At 50.6% G+C, this 16,570-nt stretch overlaps 2 protein-coding genes across 5 annotated transcripts; one reads left to right on the top strand and one right to left on the bottom strand.

Moving 5' to 3' along the window:
* The first annotated feature begins 841 nt into the window (after positions 1 to 841).
* LOC118516155 lies at positions 842 to 4,917 on the top strand. Its single transcript, XM_036062104.1, has 4 exons — positions 842 to 999; positions 1,280 to 1,628; positions 1,716 to 3,791; positions 3,858 to 4,917. The coding sequence occupies exons 2-4, from the start codon at positions 1,484 to 1,486 to the stop codon at positions 4,517 to 4,519; spliced, it is 2,883 nt and encodes a 960-aa protein (XP_035917997.1). The 5' UTR covers positions 842 to 999; positions 1,280 to 1,483; the 3' UTR covers positions 4,520 to 4,917.
* Positions 4,914 to 16,186, bottom strand: LOC118516111 (probable phosphorylase b kinase regulatory subunit alpha). 4 transcript variants are annotated; one of them, XM_036062101.1, is made up of 10 exons: positions 15,394 to 16,186; positions 14,193 to 15,308; positions 13,799 to 14,122; positions 13,148 to 13,295; positions 9,471 to 9,635; positions 9,232 to 9,399; positions 8,907 to 9,164; positions 8,647 to 8,820; positions 7,681 to 7,853; positions 4,914 to 7,580 (listed from the first exon to the last, which is right to left on the bottom strand). In XM_036062101.1, the coding sequence occupies exons 1-10, from the start codon at positions 15,520 to 15,522 to the stop codon at positions 6,540 to 6,542; spliced, it is 3,696 nt and encodes a 1,231-aa protein (XP_035917994.1). In that variant the 5' UTR covers positions 15,523 to 16,186; the 3' UTR covers positions 4,914 to 6,539. The 4 variants fall into 4 exon arrangements, with proteins under 4 accessions (XP_035917994.1, XP_035917996.1, XP_035917992.1 ...); XM_036062103.1 differs by lacking the exon at positions 13,148 to 13,295 and adding an exon at positions 11,445 to 11,592; XM_036062099.1 differs by having other exon boundaries at positions 7,681 to 7,892; positions 15,394 to 16,185.
* Between the last annotated feature and the right edge of the window lie 384 nt (positions 16,187 to 16,570).

Genomic DNA, 16,570 nt, shown 5'->3' with positions numbered 1-16,570 from the left:
GCTCGCTCTTTCCGCCATCACACACACTTACACATGCAAGCCTACAACGATCTACCGGTGCGCGCGAATTGTCACGACACGAGTTGCAAGGCGTTCAAGGGATAGAAGGAGTTGGTGGCCCTACAAGAGACTTTACGAATTTTATTGTCCTGAACACTTTTTTCGTTAGATTTCACACTTCACTTAGTAGGAATTTGCAAAGCTGGAAAAAATACAACGACGCGAATAAATCTTCCGGCACACGCGTTGCAAGGAGCCCAAAGGATTCTGTATGAATGACGCTAGTCCTTTAAAACTCTTCTCGAAATAGCTATGCTGATATAGCAAACAGTTTACTTTTATTGCGTCTGGATTAAGATAATCTGGATGCTAGGTGGTACCGCGGCTTCAGCGAGCTAATATTTCGGACGGTCCTTCCAGGCCAAGTGCTCATGTTGTACTGAAGCGAACGAACGAATCGACGGCGAACGAAAGGTAAAAGAGGTAACAAACAAAAAATCCCGACGCAACCGTACCAGAATGGGCACGCATGTGTGCGTAAGCCGTTGGAGCCGGCAACGCAGAGGGTTCCAAGAATTCCATTGTACTAGTCGATGAATGTCAGGGCTTCGCAATCGTACGTGCAGATTTCGTGCTCGTACACGAAGGGCTGCATGAAGTGGAAATCATTGGTCACCGTCCCGAAAATGTGTGAAAATTGGATTTTTCCTCACATTTCATTACGGGCGTTCAATTTATATTCCACATCGATGAGATTAAATAATTTCAATAATCACCGTGAAAATAAACAACGAACCCTACCATTCGAGCTCGAGTTTGTGCGTGTTGTCAGTTTGACAGCGTCCAACTGCTCGATTGTTTCAGCTTCGACCCATTCCACGGAAATCAGATCGTTCTGCGCTGGAAACCGGTGTACGGTGTTGCCGTGAACGTGAATTTGGGCTCCAGCAGCGGAAGAAAGCATTTTTCCTAGCCAAACTCTTCACCTTTCCAGCGTCGGTAAGTGGCGTACTGTATTCCGGTACAAAGATAGGTTCTTTTTCGGCGCGTTTGGGCGCATTTCGGTGCGCGTTCTTGCGGTGCCAAACAATGCCAGGCACAGGCTGACAGCTTGAAGAATCGGCTCGGATCGGTGCTAATAAATGCGTCTCGCTTTGGAGGCAACCGTGAGCACAAGTGGGAGGGGACAGGAGTTGGTGTAGAATAACAGCTCCGGCCGACAGGGACAAAAAGCTCCGTACTTATCTATATTCTACGCCTTGTATCATTCCACAAACAGTGTATCTTACCGTGCCCGCGCGTGTGTGTGTGTGTGTATCGGCGTGTGTTTGACGAAAGAAAAGAAGCGCGAACGTCTGGCCGCGAGCTATTGCAGCCGTGCCGCACAGCACAGCGACCAACACCCGAGCGAAATTGGAAGCCGGAAAACGGAAGTCCGTCGCCTGAAGAACGGTACGCGCTGTCGCTGGCGGACCGTAACGGTATGGGAGATTTGCTCGCGCTGTTATATGAAATAAAACACAACAGCAACAGTATGGATTTTTGCGAAGATTTCCACCAGCTGCAGATCATTCTGAATGGCGTCAATCAATACATTCACCCGTTCGATAAGATCGTCTTTGACAGTGGTAAGTAAAATGAGCGCTTTGTGTTTTGTTTGTTTTTAACACACACACACGCACACACATGTACTGATGGAACTGTTTCTTCTGCAGGAAATGGACCGTACATCATCGAGGTGGTGGCCCGGCTGCTCAAGTATCTGCGCGTCCAGAACTATCTGAACGCGCAGAACAAAGTAAACAAGCAATACGAACCGCAGCTGCGGCGGATCACGATGTACCTGATGCTAAACACGGACGTTAGCTTCCGGTACGATCTGATGCAGGACTCGCGTGTTAACCATCTGCTCAACAGTATGCCCCAGCTGACCAAGTGCCTGCTGATGAACTGTATCTGGGGTCTCGATCTGGACCGGTTCTTCTACGAGATGCTGCGTTACGCACCGCTCTGGTTCTCGATGCAGTTCGTCGACCAGGCCATCACCAGCCTCAAGTACGGCAAGCCGCACGAGGTGCTTACCCGTATCGAGTCGATGGTGTGCGCGATCTACTTTGCCATGTGCCGTACCGATGTCGACTGGCAGAAGGAGAAGCGCAGCGAGTACGTTAATCACCAGCGTACGCTGAACCGGCTGTGCGATTACGTCGGGGAAATGTTGCGCTTCGTCAACACGCCGGAAGCGTCCAAGTTTGAGGGTTGGACGAAGCTGCGCAAACACCGGTACTTCGGGTACGTGCTGAAGCACATGTTCAGCATGACGATGACCTGTCTCGATCTGTACTTCCGCAAACCGGCCATCCCGGTCGATCCGGCCATGGCCGTGTACCAGCTGATGGACGACGTGCACGTACACAAGCCGGCCCCGGTCGAGTACACGCAGGCGATGCTCGGTTGGCTGCTCAAGATCAACCATTTCATGCTGAACACGCTCGAGATTTGCATCATGCACGTGTCGCTCGAATGTTTCTGCTACTGGGCCGAGATCAATCTGCACGTGGAGGGCCAGGAAACGGTCACCCTGCAGCAGGTGATCGGCGAATCGGCGTACCGGCTGTGCGAGGAGCTAAACTCGCACAAACACTTTCGCCACAGCATCGTGCGCCATCTGACGCAGTTCGCGCTGCGGCCGAAAACGCTCGCGCAGCGGGCCGCGTTGCTGAATCTGGGCGCGCTGATGAATCGCATCGACCAGGTCGAATCGTCCGACGAGCGGGCGGTGTATCTGAGCGAGTTCGTGCACCGTGGCGAGCAGGTGTTCGATAACGCGGAATGTCTCGGGACGCTCGACGAACACTGGCAGCTGCTAACGGAGGATCATCTCCGGGCAATGATTGCGTACGACAAGGCTAACCCCGCCATGGATGATTCTTCGGATGAGGATTGCGAACCGTCGGACGAGCGTGTACTGCTGCGGGAGTTGGTCATGCGGGCGGTCGGTGCACTACCGGCAGCCGACTTTAACCAGCTGCTTAACCACGCCATCAACACCCACGGTCCAGCGTTCACCTGGGATGGGAAGCAGGAGTTGGTACCGGCCGTCATACAGCTCGTTAACCGGCTGCAGAAACACAACCCGGACGATGGCCGCCGACCATCACCGAACGATGCGTCACAGAACATGCAGCAGCTAATCTTCCAGTCGCCGGAGCTGTTTTTCAACACGCTCGTCAAATCGCTCCACTCGCTTGCCTCGAACAGCAACCACGAGCAGCTAGTCGACGCGATTGTCGACCTCCTTGCCCGGTACCGGACGGTCGCCAAGTGCTATCTGCGCACCCATCTCGAGCGGCTGCTGGTGACACGGTTCGATGTGTGCCAATCGCCCGCCCTGCTACGGTTCGCCCAGCGTCTGTACGAAACGAACCTGTACCTGCCGCACGAATTCATCGGACAGTTTCTGCTCGACGGGCTGGGCAATGCGTGCGAGCAGCTGCATCTGCCGGCCCTGTACGCTCTGCTCGAGCTGATGGGACGCGTGTGGCCAGCCTGCTGCACGCAACCAACACCCAAAGAACAGGAAGCATCCGACGAGAAGCGGCACGATATGCTGCGGGGGGTAGTCAAACAGCTCGCGCTCATCTCCGATCGGCTGCGGTACCGATATCCACCGACGCACGTGCCCGTCAGTCAGAGTGAGGGTCAACCGGACCGAATGATGCTGGTGTGGATGGCCGTCAAGCAGATGCTACCGACGCTCGATCAACTCGTCCGAGAGCTGCCGGAGAAAGGTACGCAGAGTTGTCTCTAAAAATGCTACATTTGTTTCAAGTCTAAATGTGATTTTTCTATTCCAGTTTGGAAGGATTTTCTGCGCGAAGTTTCACAAATGACCCATACCTTCACGTGCAAATACTTCCTCGATCGTTTGGAGTGCGACACAAAGATGCCGATCCCCTTTCTAACGACAGAATACCTGTCGTGCCTTGCAAAACCACCATCCCTAGCGACGGCCGATGCAGGCGAAACGCAGGAAGCGAACGTCACCTACCTGCTGCAACTCTTTACCCAGTGCGCACGGGAAGAAATTACCCAACTGGCCCGCATCGAAACGTTCGGCTCGTGCATGCTGTCGGTGAATGCTGCCAAGCTGGCGGAACGCTTTACGCAGCACGCACCAACCGATTGGGTGGTGCACTGTGTCACCAACTACGTGGCGTGTCTGGCGGACGTCGTGCTGCCGGCCAAAACCGAACCGGGCTATGGGTCGCGGATGTGTGGCGTTGCAGTCGATACGGTGCTGGTGCTGGTGGCAGGCTTGAGTCCGGAATGTGTCGCACTCCACACCGAGATGGCTTCGCTGTACGAGCACGTGAAGCGTGCCGCACCGATGGTGGACGTATCGCAACTAATGGCGTTCGTAATGGGGCAAACGATAGAGCGACGTCGCAAATCTGAGACGCCCGAAGAGATGGATTTGTCCGATGTCGCGGATCCGGTGGTCGAGTCGGCCAAGTAGTTTGGAAGCGGATTCAAGGAACGGGATGCTTCTAATGGCGGCATCCGTTTGTTTTTACATTATTACACACACACACCCACACTCCTTGCAATTTGAAAACACATTTTGAAACTATTGCTAAATTTCGCTTTTGGTTCCCCCCCCACTATTGCTGCTGCTACTTACACTATTCCGAGTGTACTTGGTCGTCTCACTCACTACGGTAAAGGGCAGCGTTTTAAGGTGCGGGTTTAAATATCGCACCTGTACCACTAGAGAAGAAACCGAATCGTGGGGATTTCAAATGCGCGCGGAAAATTGCGGGAAAATCTCGTCCCTCGTCCCATGAATTTCTCCCAAACACGCACACCGCCTGGGTGGAAAAAGAAACATTGTAATAAACCATCTGAACAACTGAAGCGTTGAAGGTTTTGCATTTATTATTTTTGGATGTTGCTAGAGTGTTTGCTTCGTGTTTTTTTTTATTTATCCTACTCTTTCGCTCTCACTTCTCTATCGCTTTGATCTTTAGCTGGCAGAACAGCAAAAGAAAAATGTTCCTTGCAGTAGTGGCGTGAACAACCTTCATGGTCACACATGCACCCCACTGTAAAGGGAATAGCAAGCAAACGTATGGTAAAGAAAACTTTCCCCGTGACTGTGCGTTTGCTAACCTTCACCTCTGTACGCTCACGTGCCTTTCTTTTCCATCTTGAACACGTCTGATGCCGCATAGTCAACTTTTCTGATCATTCTTCCAAAAACAGTGAGTTGAATAAAATGAGATTAAGAAATCTTTTCATAACAAATTTTGTTGAGGGTGCATGATGGGAAATGGGAACCACCAGAGGCCCTAGCACGAAGAAACAATAATCAATTCCCGACTGGATCGTCTCTTAGGGTACTCTGGACTGACTATCTAGATATGAGTAATGTAAGTCAAGGAAGTCCAAAAATGGCGGAATATCCGCGGAAGTGCTGAGGTGTCAAGAAGAAGAAAATCTGAGTCTCTGAGATGTGATGCCTTGTGACTGGCATCTCATTAACCCCATACACCTGATCGACCATTTGTTGAAGAGATGAGATGAGAGATAGCATGCAACTACCCCAGGAAGTCCAAAAATGGCGGAATATCCGCGGAAGTGCTGAGGTGTCAAGAAGAAGAAAATCTGAGTCTCTGAGATGTGATGCCTTGTGACTGGCATCTCATTAACCCCATACACCTGATCGACCATTTGTTGAAGAGATGAGATGAGAGATAGCATGCAACTACCCCAGGAAGTCCAAAAATGGCGGAATATCCGCGGAAGTGCTGAGATCTAGAAGAAGAGAATCTGGGTCTCTGAGATGTGATGCCTTGTGACTGACATCTCATCAACTCCATTGTCCCATTAATGGAAGAGATAGTTTTGGGGACATGTTGGGATAGTATCCGCGAGGATCCCCGGCCCGGAACCGTTGATCAAATCTTCCGGATTTGAATACTCACCAAGTGCACCTTTTTTGGCTTGATATACCGAAGAGAGAAAGAAACCGAGATATAGAGATGCGTGAGAGCGAGGAAGAGGCGTCTATTGCTTATTGCATACATTCTAAATCTAAAGCGTCGTCATCGGAAAACATCGTGCAGCAATATAACCAACAGCAGGATGTCAACAGTACCACTTTGTTGCTCGTTTGAGCTATAAACAGGTTCCTAACCCTAGCATAAACAACAACAGCTAAGCTCTTGCAGGAGTGAGCAAAGAAAAAGAAAACGCACACACAGATAAAGAGAGCAGAACAGAGGGGGAGTAAGGTAAGAAGGAGAAGCAGTGTTCAACAGCGCCGATGATAACCGATGATTTCCGATACGATCCTGTCAACAGCTCCATCTCTCTCTCTCTCTCTCTCTCTGTTTCGATGTGATTAAGTAAAACATTGCTACAGTTGCGTGCAAACTGGCTAACGCGAGCTAAATATATGGTGGCCCTGTGTTTGGGGGCCGGCACATCTAACAAAATCGTATCGTAAGCACTCGCGCAGGAGAGCCTTTTTTTGTTTAGGAGATGGTGCAGTCCATGTCGCCGTGCTTCGGCAGCTCGAGCACGGACGCGACTGCCCGGGCCATGTACGTCATCGTGCCGTAGCTGCCGCTCGGCGCACTGTCGTACAGATGCTGACAGATGTAGGCGGCACCACCGCACAGCAGCAACCCGGCCGTGGTCGTTTCACGGATGTCCTTGTTCTTCGCGCAGCACAGCATCGCGTCGCCGTGGCTTTTGCGCTGATCCTCGAGAAACAGCTGGTTCGCCCGGTGCACCAGATGCTCGACGTAGATGATCGTGCCGATCGACGAGAGGATGTTGTGCTCGGTGACGAGCGTCAGCACCATCAGCGCTTCCACCACCAGCTGCCGGTACTCGGGCTGCGGGATCGTGTTGAGTGCCGTTTCCACCTCGAGCGCAAACTTCAGCTCGTTCGGTGTCATCTCCTGCGTCAGGCTTTGGGGCAGCACGCGCCCCTCGATCGCTAGCCCGCTGCACCGCTCGAGCACGGTCCAGACGCGTGGATAAAAATCGCGCGGCACCCGGTTCAGCGCACCGTCGAGCCGGCGGCGCCGTAACCACTGACCCTGCCGATCGTCGATCAGCGAACCTTCCGCATTTTCCGGCTCACCGATACCGATCTGACTCTTCTTACTGACCCGGCTCGATTTGCAGCTCACGATCGAGATGTTACCGCGCGCGACACTGTTGATCGCAAACTCCTTGCCGCTCAGGATGTGGTGCAGCAAGTTCTTCATCTCGAACGGTGACAGATTGAGCAGATGCTCGGACGCTTGCTCACCGTCGCAGTTCAGCGTGCGGGACAGCTCCTTCGCCATCACCTGGATGATGAGGCCGACGCGCAGCCGCAACATTTCGTGGAACAGCTGCGGCTCGGTACGGATAAACATTGCGAGATAGACGAGCAGCTCCTGGGACAGCATGGCGGTACTTTCGTCATCGCCGTACGCTTCGTGTATCACCGACCGTAGCTCCATCTCGGGCAGGGGGGCCGTTATCGTGTGCTCACTGTTCGGTGGCATACCGACCGTAACCTAGTGGCGGAAAGAAGAAGAAGAAGAAGAGGAAGAAAAACAAACAGCCGCTCAATAATTCGGCGCAGGGAGGAGTTCCCGGACCACCGGGCTTGTTTACCTGTTTCTGGCGCACGAGCAGATCGGTGACGGCCTTCGCCAGATCCTCGACCCGTTTGCCGAGCATGCCGGCCGTGTGACGGACCAGGCCCCACATCTTCTGCTGGCAGGCTTTCTCGTACAGACCCTTCAGCAGACCGCGCACCGTCACCACCCTGCCCTCCTCCAGCATGCCTTGGGAAGGTGAATCTTCATTAACGCCAGCAGTTAACTCTGTGACAGCGGTTGTGACCCGGTCGGTTTCGGTTTCGGGCCGCGGCGGGCAGGCAACGCAAGCAGGGTTGGTTAGGCCAAGCGACAGCGGTAACATCAGCAGCAACCAAGCAGCAACCCACGTGTGAGCGAAGCGTGTACGGCAGCCCCGGTACAGCAAGTGCGGCACATTGCAGGCAGGTCAATCAGGCAGGCAACAAGGCAAAATGATATTGCGACACATGGCCACACGACCCACACACACACACACAGGACACACGTACGCACACAACAATGCCACAAAAACAGAGCAAGGACCAGGACAAAAAAGGGGGAAAAGAGAGATAAATAGAGGATAATGAGTAAAGCGTACAGTTGAAATTGAAACAGTCTACAGCCCGCGGTTAAAAGCCTTCCAGAAGTTATCATGCATGCGTAATGTTAAATTAATTGCTCCTTTTTGTAGTAAGATTGAACCCAAATATAAAAAAATGACGGAACCTTAAGAAGGCTTCTGAAGCATCGACATTTACAGAGTGTTCGAAGGCCATCACACAAGTGTCCGCATGTTAAGCATGTAGACATTTGTTTGAGGACTTGAAACACTCTTTACATTAGTTCGTACATGCTACATCTCTGGTATAGGACCCCGGGATCTTAAGCTACACCTCGAACAGTGCCCAGTGTTAAACGATGCGACAAACTACTCCCGTACATACACACATACACACAAAAATCCCCCGAACACGAACGTTAGTCGGGCACGTGTACGTACCGGTGTTAAAATCGAGTCCCTGCGTGTCGACCAGATGCTGCAGTATGTCACCCTGCTCCTCGAGATTCTCCGTCTCCCGGAGCATTGCGATCAGCTCCTCCACCTCGGTATTCTCAAAGTTCGTCTCCGTAGTCGGGCGATGTCGCGGTAGCGGCTGAATGTGTATCTTTGGCACTGAAACGGGGAAAAAAAAACCCATTACCACCGCATGAGTTCCTGCGTGCCACGGTTTATAACATCCTCCGCATCCAGATACGTACTGGCCGCCGTTGCTGACGTTTGTATGTGCAGCTTCTTGTTGTCGTCGTCGAGCGATACGCGCTCACCGTAGCGTGGCTGCGCCTGGGTGTTGGGCGATGGATCGCGCGACGTTGGGGAACCACCGGACGGGGCAGCGGTACCGCTGGCGCCAGTGGTGGCCGCCGCACCGACGGTCGTTTGGTTCGGTTCCAACCATTGCGGCGTTACGTGCGACAGGCGACGCTCCGTCACATTACCTTCCATGCCGAGCGTTTCAGCTGAAAAAGGCGATCGTTAGGTAAGCGTTGGTGTGGTGGAGCTCTCAAAACCCCCGCAGCTACGTACAGTCTACGTTGATCGAACGCGTCTTCTTGATTGCACCCTTCACGGACATGCGGCGACGCAAATTCTTCGGCCGCAGTCCGGACGAACGGATCGAGGTAGTTGAGGCCCGGTGGCTGAACGAACGCAGCAGATGCTCATCGAGGTATGCCTGCACGGCAGGATTTAGCTCTGCAAATTGAGCGTTCAAATCATTTAATCGTAGTAAGTACAGCCCTGACAGATACAGATTCAACACTCACTGTCAGGATAACCATCCTCCTGGCTGCCGAGAAAGCTAAGGTCCGTAATGGCAGACGTGTTGATGAAGTCGCCCAAATTGCCGAGTATTACCCGGGTACCACTGATGTAGCCCGACTTTAGCTTCTTCATCGTCTGGATCATGGCCAGCGGGACTTTGTTGTTGTCTGGACGAGCACGGGAGCGTATCCCACGGTGTGCGTCACACAAAATGAGAAATAAGGATAGGCGTTAGCGTGCTGTAAAGAGCGGACATCTGTTTGGAGGATGCTACACTGCAGATGGCAAACACTAATTTAAGATTTTAGGGCTAAGAAGTAGAGAATAGGCTCAAGCGTTGCATGGAACACACTCGCACGCAAACTTTCCCTGGAAGTGCACTGTGGAATGAGAGCAGGACGTGGTGGGACAAAATGATTTAATTTAAGCTCACAGTTTGTTGTGTATAAAAAAAGTATGTAAAGCAACTTCATTTGGCGTGCTAAAATTTAGTTATAGTTTTTATATAATTATCAACACATTTTTAGATAAAATTGTGAATAATTAAATATTTTTTGATTAACTCGTTTATATAAATTATTGCTATTAATACTGGCAATTACTATTTTATATAGTTTTTGTACCATTTTTAGCAAGTTTATAAACTTTTTAGCTAAAATCTATTTGAATACAAAATTTATTCTTAATTTTTATTATAAAAAATAATTCAAATGTGGATCTGTAATGATTAAAGATATAATTGAACATATGAAAACCATCGAAAAAGTTAATTAAAAACTGATCAAATGTCCAATGAATAACTTTTAATACTTTTTTTTGACACAATGAACGGTTAATTAAAATTTTACTTTTATGTCCTAAATACTCATGTGACTTGTGCGCCGTGTTCTACTCCTTAGCTTCGATTTTAGTAATTATTTCACTTTTACGTAGAGGAACGTACGGATGGAGCGGGTCTTTGTCACACGCGGGACACATGCAAGGCAGGGTGGGAAATGTGAAGGAAGTTGGGTTAGGTTTTAGATTTTGGTTTCGTTTGCTGTGGCATTAGGGTGAGAGTGTTACACAACTTTTCACATTCAAATGTCACTGGTTTTAGTGTATCGGTTTGCTACTCTGCTACTACTATGACTACATGAGAGGCCGCATTACACACACACACACACACATTGGATTGGTGTGACTATTCAAACACATAGGTTTTAATGAGAGTGTCCTGAGATATTCGTTAGAACAAAAACTCACAGATTAGGTTAGTTCTGCAAATAAGAAAAGAAAACAAACAAAAACCCAGACACTGACATATACTCTCAGTCACATGCTTCGATCACTCAGGAGTTCTCAGTAAAACATCGCATCTACAACGTACGTTCCATCTTATCCTTCAACTCAATATCTATGGTTCATCAGCTGTAGACGACGACACGAAGCGAAACATAAAACCATCGAATGACACGTGCGATGGATACTTATAGCTTGAACAAGAAACTGAAACGGTAATCAAAGGAACGGGACAGCGAAAACCCCAAACCGAAACCGAACGTAACATCAAAAGCCGGGTAGAGAAGATGGACATAAAACCACACAACTGAGTGACACTCGTATGAACATGAGCAGTGGAGAGCGTAACTAGCATGTCCTGTTCTGTCTAGCAATGGATGAGCGCTCCAAGAACACTCCCTACTCCCGGATGCTGGATGCCCGCGCTTAAATGACGATCGGAACCTGCTCTATCGCATCACTTTGGAAGATGTTTGCATAATTGAACGTTTGATGAGCAAAAGCCAGAAAAATGGTTTCCCTTCTTTTTTTTTTGGTTTTCGTTTACCCCAACAAAATGATAGCGATACCGTGATGTGATGAATGAGTTTGCGGAAGGGATTGCCGAAGATGCAAAATGAAGGTGGTACAGTTTGGTGTACGATGGTGCGGCGGTCGGTGAGTGTGAAGGCTTGGTGGTGGTTTGGTATAGTTACCTAAGAGCCAATGGGTTGCCATCAGTGTGATCGTAGGCCGACCGAGCAGATGGCGCCAGCTATAGCTAAGGAAGGCTAGTATGTCGGTGAAATTGCTTGCCAGCAGGGCGGGATCGCGCGATGTATAGTACTCGTCATGATCGAATATCTGTGTGGCCATCGGCCAGATTTCCCGCCCAACGAAACACCACCGCCATTAAGCCGTTAGACGAGAGATTTGGTGGATCGGTGGACATATGTGTGGGTGTGTGTGTGTGGAGTATGGTGTGTGGGAAAAGATGGTTTGATGGAGTCGCACGACAGGATGGTGGTGCAGTGTGTGCGGATGTTCCGGCCATTGTTCCACCACCCGACACCGACACCGTCGTCATCCGTTATCCGTTGGCAAAGATCGCGATCACCGACCAGTGTACACAGCACAGCAGTGGCACCACACCCGTGGGGTTTTGATTTGATATATGGTTTGGTGTATTGTACGGAACGAATCAACCATGGGGTCGGGGGGTTGGCAAGAAGGAAGAGAAGAGAAAGAGATGGAAAGATTTGCCAATTATTTTGTTTTTGTGATGGAGCGGCGAATTTTTGTAACATGAAGTAGTTTGGAATTTTGCACACCATGCTCTAAATATAGGCGGTTCGGATGTCCCTGGAAATGATGGAAGGGACGCTGATGATGCATCGTGCCAGCAGCAGCCACCACGTTCGTTTTGCGGGTTCATCCGATATTCACACATCCTCTTGCACAGGGTAAAGTAGCATCCAATTAGTGCTCCAAGTACAGGATTTTACGGGAGTGAAGAAGTGACCGTGAATTCCTCATCCTTCTGCCATTTATGGCTTTCTGTGGCTTGATTTTGCGGGCAGGTGATCTGGACGGGACTTGAACCCCAGTCCGACCAGACACCGGACCGCCGGAATTCCTCATGCTTCTGACCCGTAAAACCTTGTAGGTGTATGCATGTGTGGGTGTACGTGTGTGTGTGTAATTGTGTTAAAATGTGGACAATTTTGACGATCAGTAAAGGCCAATGAAACTGGACCGGAATAGAAAAGTCCTATTGAGCAGGACCAACCATTGGTATTGGTTGCTGTTGGCTAGACTACGGTAGATGTGTAAACCGTACCGAGACTCCTTCGAGCAGCTTTGCCTACCTGACACATATAAAGCTATACTGATTCGTATAAAAAATGTACAATCGTGCGCATCGAAGATTGGGATCATCAGTATTCAAACAAACAAAAGCAAACGAGTTAATAACCGAAACCTTACGGGGAAGTATGCTGGAAGGAATGGGTGTGTTGATTTTTCTTTTTTAGTGGAAAAAATGCATTTATCAGCAAAACCGTCACTCCAAACACGAACCGGGAAAAGGTACACTACTACAGGTAGGAAACACTGCGCAAACACTCGGCAAACAAAACTACGAAGAAGGGATATTGAAGGAACTAGCTACTATGTACAAAATGGCGTGCTCTGTTTGGTGTAGCATCGATCAGGATAATGGAGGTTGGTGGAGAAAGCACGCCAATAAAAGTGGCCAGGACCAGGTCTGTGCACTACCGGAAAGGAGTTGTGAATTTTGTGATGGTAAGAAACACAAAAGGGATGATAAAAAAGGAACCGGAAGGACCAGAGTAATAGAGACAGATAGAAAGAGAGAGAGAGAGAGATGGAGAGGGAAAGAGTAAAGAGTTTGACCGACCTAGATGTACAGTTTTCAGCACCAGCGTAAGTAACGGACGGCCGAGCAGATTCTGCCATGCTGACTTCAGGAAGTTAATCTCACCCTTTAGCAGATCGATCATGAGCTCGTTGTCGGAAGCGATATAGAATCGGTTCACGTCGGAGAACTGTTGGCGGAGTTCGCGGAAGGGATGAGATAGAAAAATAAATAAAGTAAAACAAAACAACAACACGCAGCAAACGGTAGGGCCAAGTATAGTTGATCGCACGCCAACGCCAAGACCAAGAGATAGATAGAGAAAGAGAGTGTGTGTGTGTGGGTGGTGCTTGTATGTACAGAAAAGGTTCTTCGTCTTCTCGAACTCCACACCAGATATGGTGGCAGGCTAGGCGTTGGAGCACCACCGACTCAAATGTACAGCAACAGCCGCAAAGCGGAAACCTTCTCCAGCTTTGCTAAACAAAACTCAGTTTTATAAAGCCTTGCGTCGCACATATGTGTCTTTTGTGTGTGTGTGTGTGGTTCTGTGTGTATGATGCGTGTCGTCTTGTATTACCACTTGATGACCTGGTGGCAGCAGCACAGGGCGCTCGCGTTACAAACCCTAGAGGAAGTTATTCGAAAAACAGCGGCCAACTGGCTCATTTTGGATATCCCGCACCCTCGTACCTGTGGCGTAAACGCAAAGATGCGATCCTTCAGCGAGTACAGCTTGCTGGTGCTGAGTATGCCGACGTCACGCGACTTACGACCGGACAGGCCGAGCTTTTTGTTGCGCCCCAGGTACGTGTACAGGTGGCTAAGTACACGGGCCGGCTGCACCTCGATCGGGGCGACATCCGCGATCGTCTGCACCTGTATGCCGTGCTCGGCCAGCTTGTCCCGTATATCGTTATCCTCGGCCAGTATAACGACCTGCACCACCACGTCCGGTTTCTTCTGTGCACCGAGCCGCCGATTCAACGGATCCAGCTCACCAACGGCAAGAAACCCCTGAAATAGCACACGCATTACTAAAGCACCTCGATCGGAAGGAACACCCACCCGGGCAGCAATACCCTACCTCCTGCAGTAGCTTGCCCAGTATGTACAGCGATTGACCCCACAGGAAGGGGCACCGTCCAACGACGACACGCTGCTGGCTGCCCGGGATTTGATATTCCGCGGCGACCGCCTCCTCCGGTACCGCGTACAGCTCCGGTATCAGCTTCATGCCTTCCTCCGTCTTGACGAGAATCTCCTCCAGCTTCTGCGAGTACTCCGCGACCGCCTGCTTATCGTTCTGGAACGCTTTGTTCAGTATCAGGTAGCAGAAGAACAGGGGCCACTCGCACTCAATCTTCTCGAACATCCGCAACTCCCACCGCTCGTAGTACAGGCGCGTGTTGTCCTCCTTGGGCGTTTTGTAGCCGTCGCGCAGAAACCGCTTGCAGCCGTACCGGCCCTGCAGCCGCGTAATGATCGCTTCCTGCGTCGTTTCGATGAGCTGCGGATCGTCGCACGCGAACGCCGGAAACCCGACGACGGACAGCAGGCCCGCATCCAGCTCCTTGCTGTTCGATTCGCGGGGCAGCATCGACTGCAGCACCGCCTGACACTTGTGCGCTTCGTCCGCCAGCACGTGTATGACGGAACCGGAACCACCGCGCGCCCCGAACAGATCGAGCTCGTTCATCGCTTCCAGCGCCGCCTTCGCCATGCCGATCGAGCTCGCATTCAGCTCCGGCTGGCCGTGGTTCGATTTGTCACCGCGCTCCCATATACCGTAGTCCGGGATGCAGTACGCCGATTCGATGTAAAACACCAGATTCTGGATGAACGCGACCTCGTCGAGGGAAAACACTATCTGCAACCCGGACGCGGTCATCTGCGCCAGGATGAGCAGATACAGCGAGATGGCATCGATCTGCAGATGGCCCCACTCGCTATCACCGACCACGATCTGTCCGTTCCGGCTCGAGTACTTTGCGTGCAGCGAATCGAGCGGATTCTGGGACGTTTTGAACCGTTCCACCTTATCCTTCTGGTTCATCATGGCCATCAGCAGGCCGCGCATCAGCTTCACACAGCACTGCTCGAGCTCGTACGCTTTCGCGCGATCCTCGTCCTGGTCCGCTATCTTCTTGTACGCCATCGACAGTCCCCACACGGCCAGTATGCAGTACACGTTGTCGCGTATCTAGGGGGAAGCGAGAGAGAAAGAGAGAACACCAACATGAGAGGAGGATGGTGACCTTCACCGGGTTTTTGCACGATTTTCTTACCCACGCATGCTGGGTTTGGGGGCTGGCCGGAAACAGTCCGGTCACTGGTTGCTGGTGGCGCATGATGAGCCGATGCACGATCCGCTGGTAGTAGTCGAGGCGAACCCCCGAATTGCTACGGCTACGCATCTTGCCACTAAGCACCTATGCACTATCGCTGTCACAAGCTCGGTTACTCGGATTGGATTTTCGCACGGAATCCTTGTTCCGTAACACTTGGAAAAGCTCGGTCCGATCTGTCCGACACTCCGAAGTCGGTCGTCGACGTCACCCACTCTCCTCCTAGGTACCGAACACGACTGTTGATTGTGTGGTGTAGTGCAATTGAGTTGGTGCTGGTTGATTGGCGAGCTTGACGTGGGGCCGCCGTGCCGTACCGCTCTCCGGTGCCGAAAAAGTTCCACGCGAAGCAACTGGCTAATTACTGCTAGCTGAACCCGAGCGAGCGAGTGAAATTTTCACCCGTACCCGTCGAGTTCCGTGTGTGGACGAGACGAATCTGTACGGCGCCGACGTTCGCACTGGTCCGAGAATGTCACTTGAATGTCAATTCAATCAAAACCACACTATCGATGGTGCAATCGCCAGACCGGGAGGCCAGGGGTGAGACGAGCGTGCGCTAATGTGTTTCTGGCGTCCGGATGATTAAGCGTTGGCTGTACCGTGGAAAGGATGGAAAATGTTGCCCCCGGTTGCATGAGATTCTCTATCGCGTGCTGGAAAAAGATGTTTCACTTTCGCATTGTTATTGTACGTGTTGTTGTGTTGTGTGTGTTTTTTTTGTTGCTCTCGTGCTTCTGCTTCAACTGACAGCTCACGTCATTTTGATGGTATGCGTGCGTTGTTGTTATTTTTTTCACTAGGGATTTTATGACTCTACTATGGGTATTGCAAAGCTGGATAATCTCAAATTAAAATAGGGAAACAATATTCACCCCGTTTTAATTACAAAAATGAGTGATTTTAGATTGGTAAATAATAAAACCCTTTCTTAATGTGCGTAACATAGACGCACTGTCACTGATACCACGATGTGTAGACAATGTTTTATCAATCAAAATCGGCCTTTGTAACCAATTAACAGCATCTTGACGACTGTTTGATAATGTTCTACAAGCCGCTCGATTATCTCACCATCTCGTAGTCAAATTCGACTCGTCAGGCTCTGGTAGACGGA

Source organism: Anopheles stephensi, chromosome X (genome assembly GCF_013141755.1).
Source record: "Anopheles stephensi strain Indian chromosome X, UCI_ANSTEP_V1.0, whole genome shotgun sequence".
NCBI classification, from domain to species: Eukaryota; Metazoa; Arthropoda; class Insecta; order Diptera; family Culicidae; genus Anopheles; species Anopheles stephensi.
Note: the sequence above shows the minus strand (reverse complement) of the source record. Positions and strands in the feature narration are given on the sequence as shown.

Bases quoted from the DNA above. Each gene is read 5' to 3' on its own strand.
- LOC118516155 (XM_036062104.1), top strand. From the start codon at position 1,484: ATGGGAGATTTGCTCGCGCTGTTATATGAAATAAAACACAACAGCAAC. The intron at 1,629-1,715 runs GTAAGTAAAATG...TTTCTTCTGCAG, and splicing joins TAAGATCGTCTTTGACAGTG to GAAATGGACCGTACATCATC. The intron at 3,792-3,857 runs GTACGCAGAGTT...TTTCTATTCCAG, and splicing joins CCGAGAGCTGCCGGAGAAAG to TTTGGAAGGATTTTCTGCGC.
- LOC118516111 (XM_036062099.1), bottom strand. From the start codon at position 15,522: ATGCGTAGCCGTAGCAATTCGGGGGTTCGCCTCGACTACTACCAGCGG. The intron at 9,400-9,470 runs GTGAGTGTTGAA...CTCAATTTGCAG, and splicing joins GGAGGATGGTTATCCTGACA to AGCTAAATCCTGCCGTGCAG. The intron at 7,893-8,646 runs GTACGTACACGT...CCGCTGTCACAG, and splicing joins GGGACTCGATTTTAACACCG to AGTTAACTGCTGGCGTTAAT.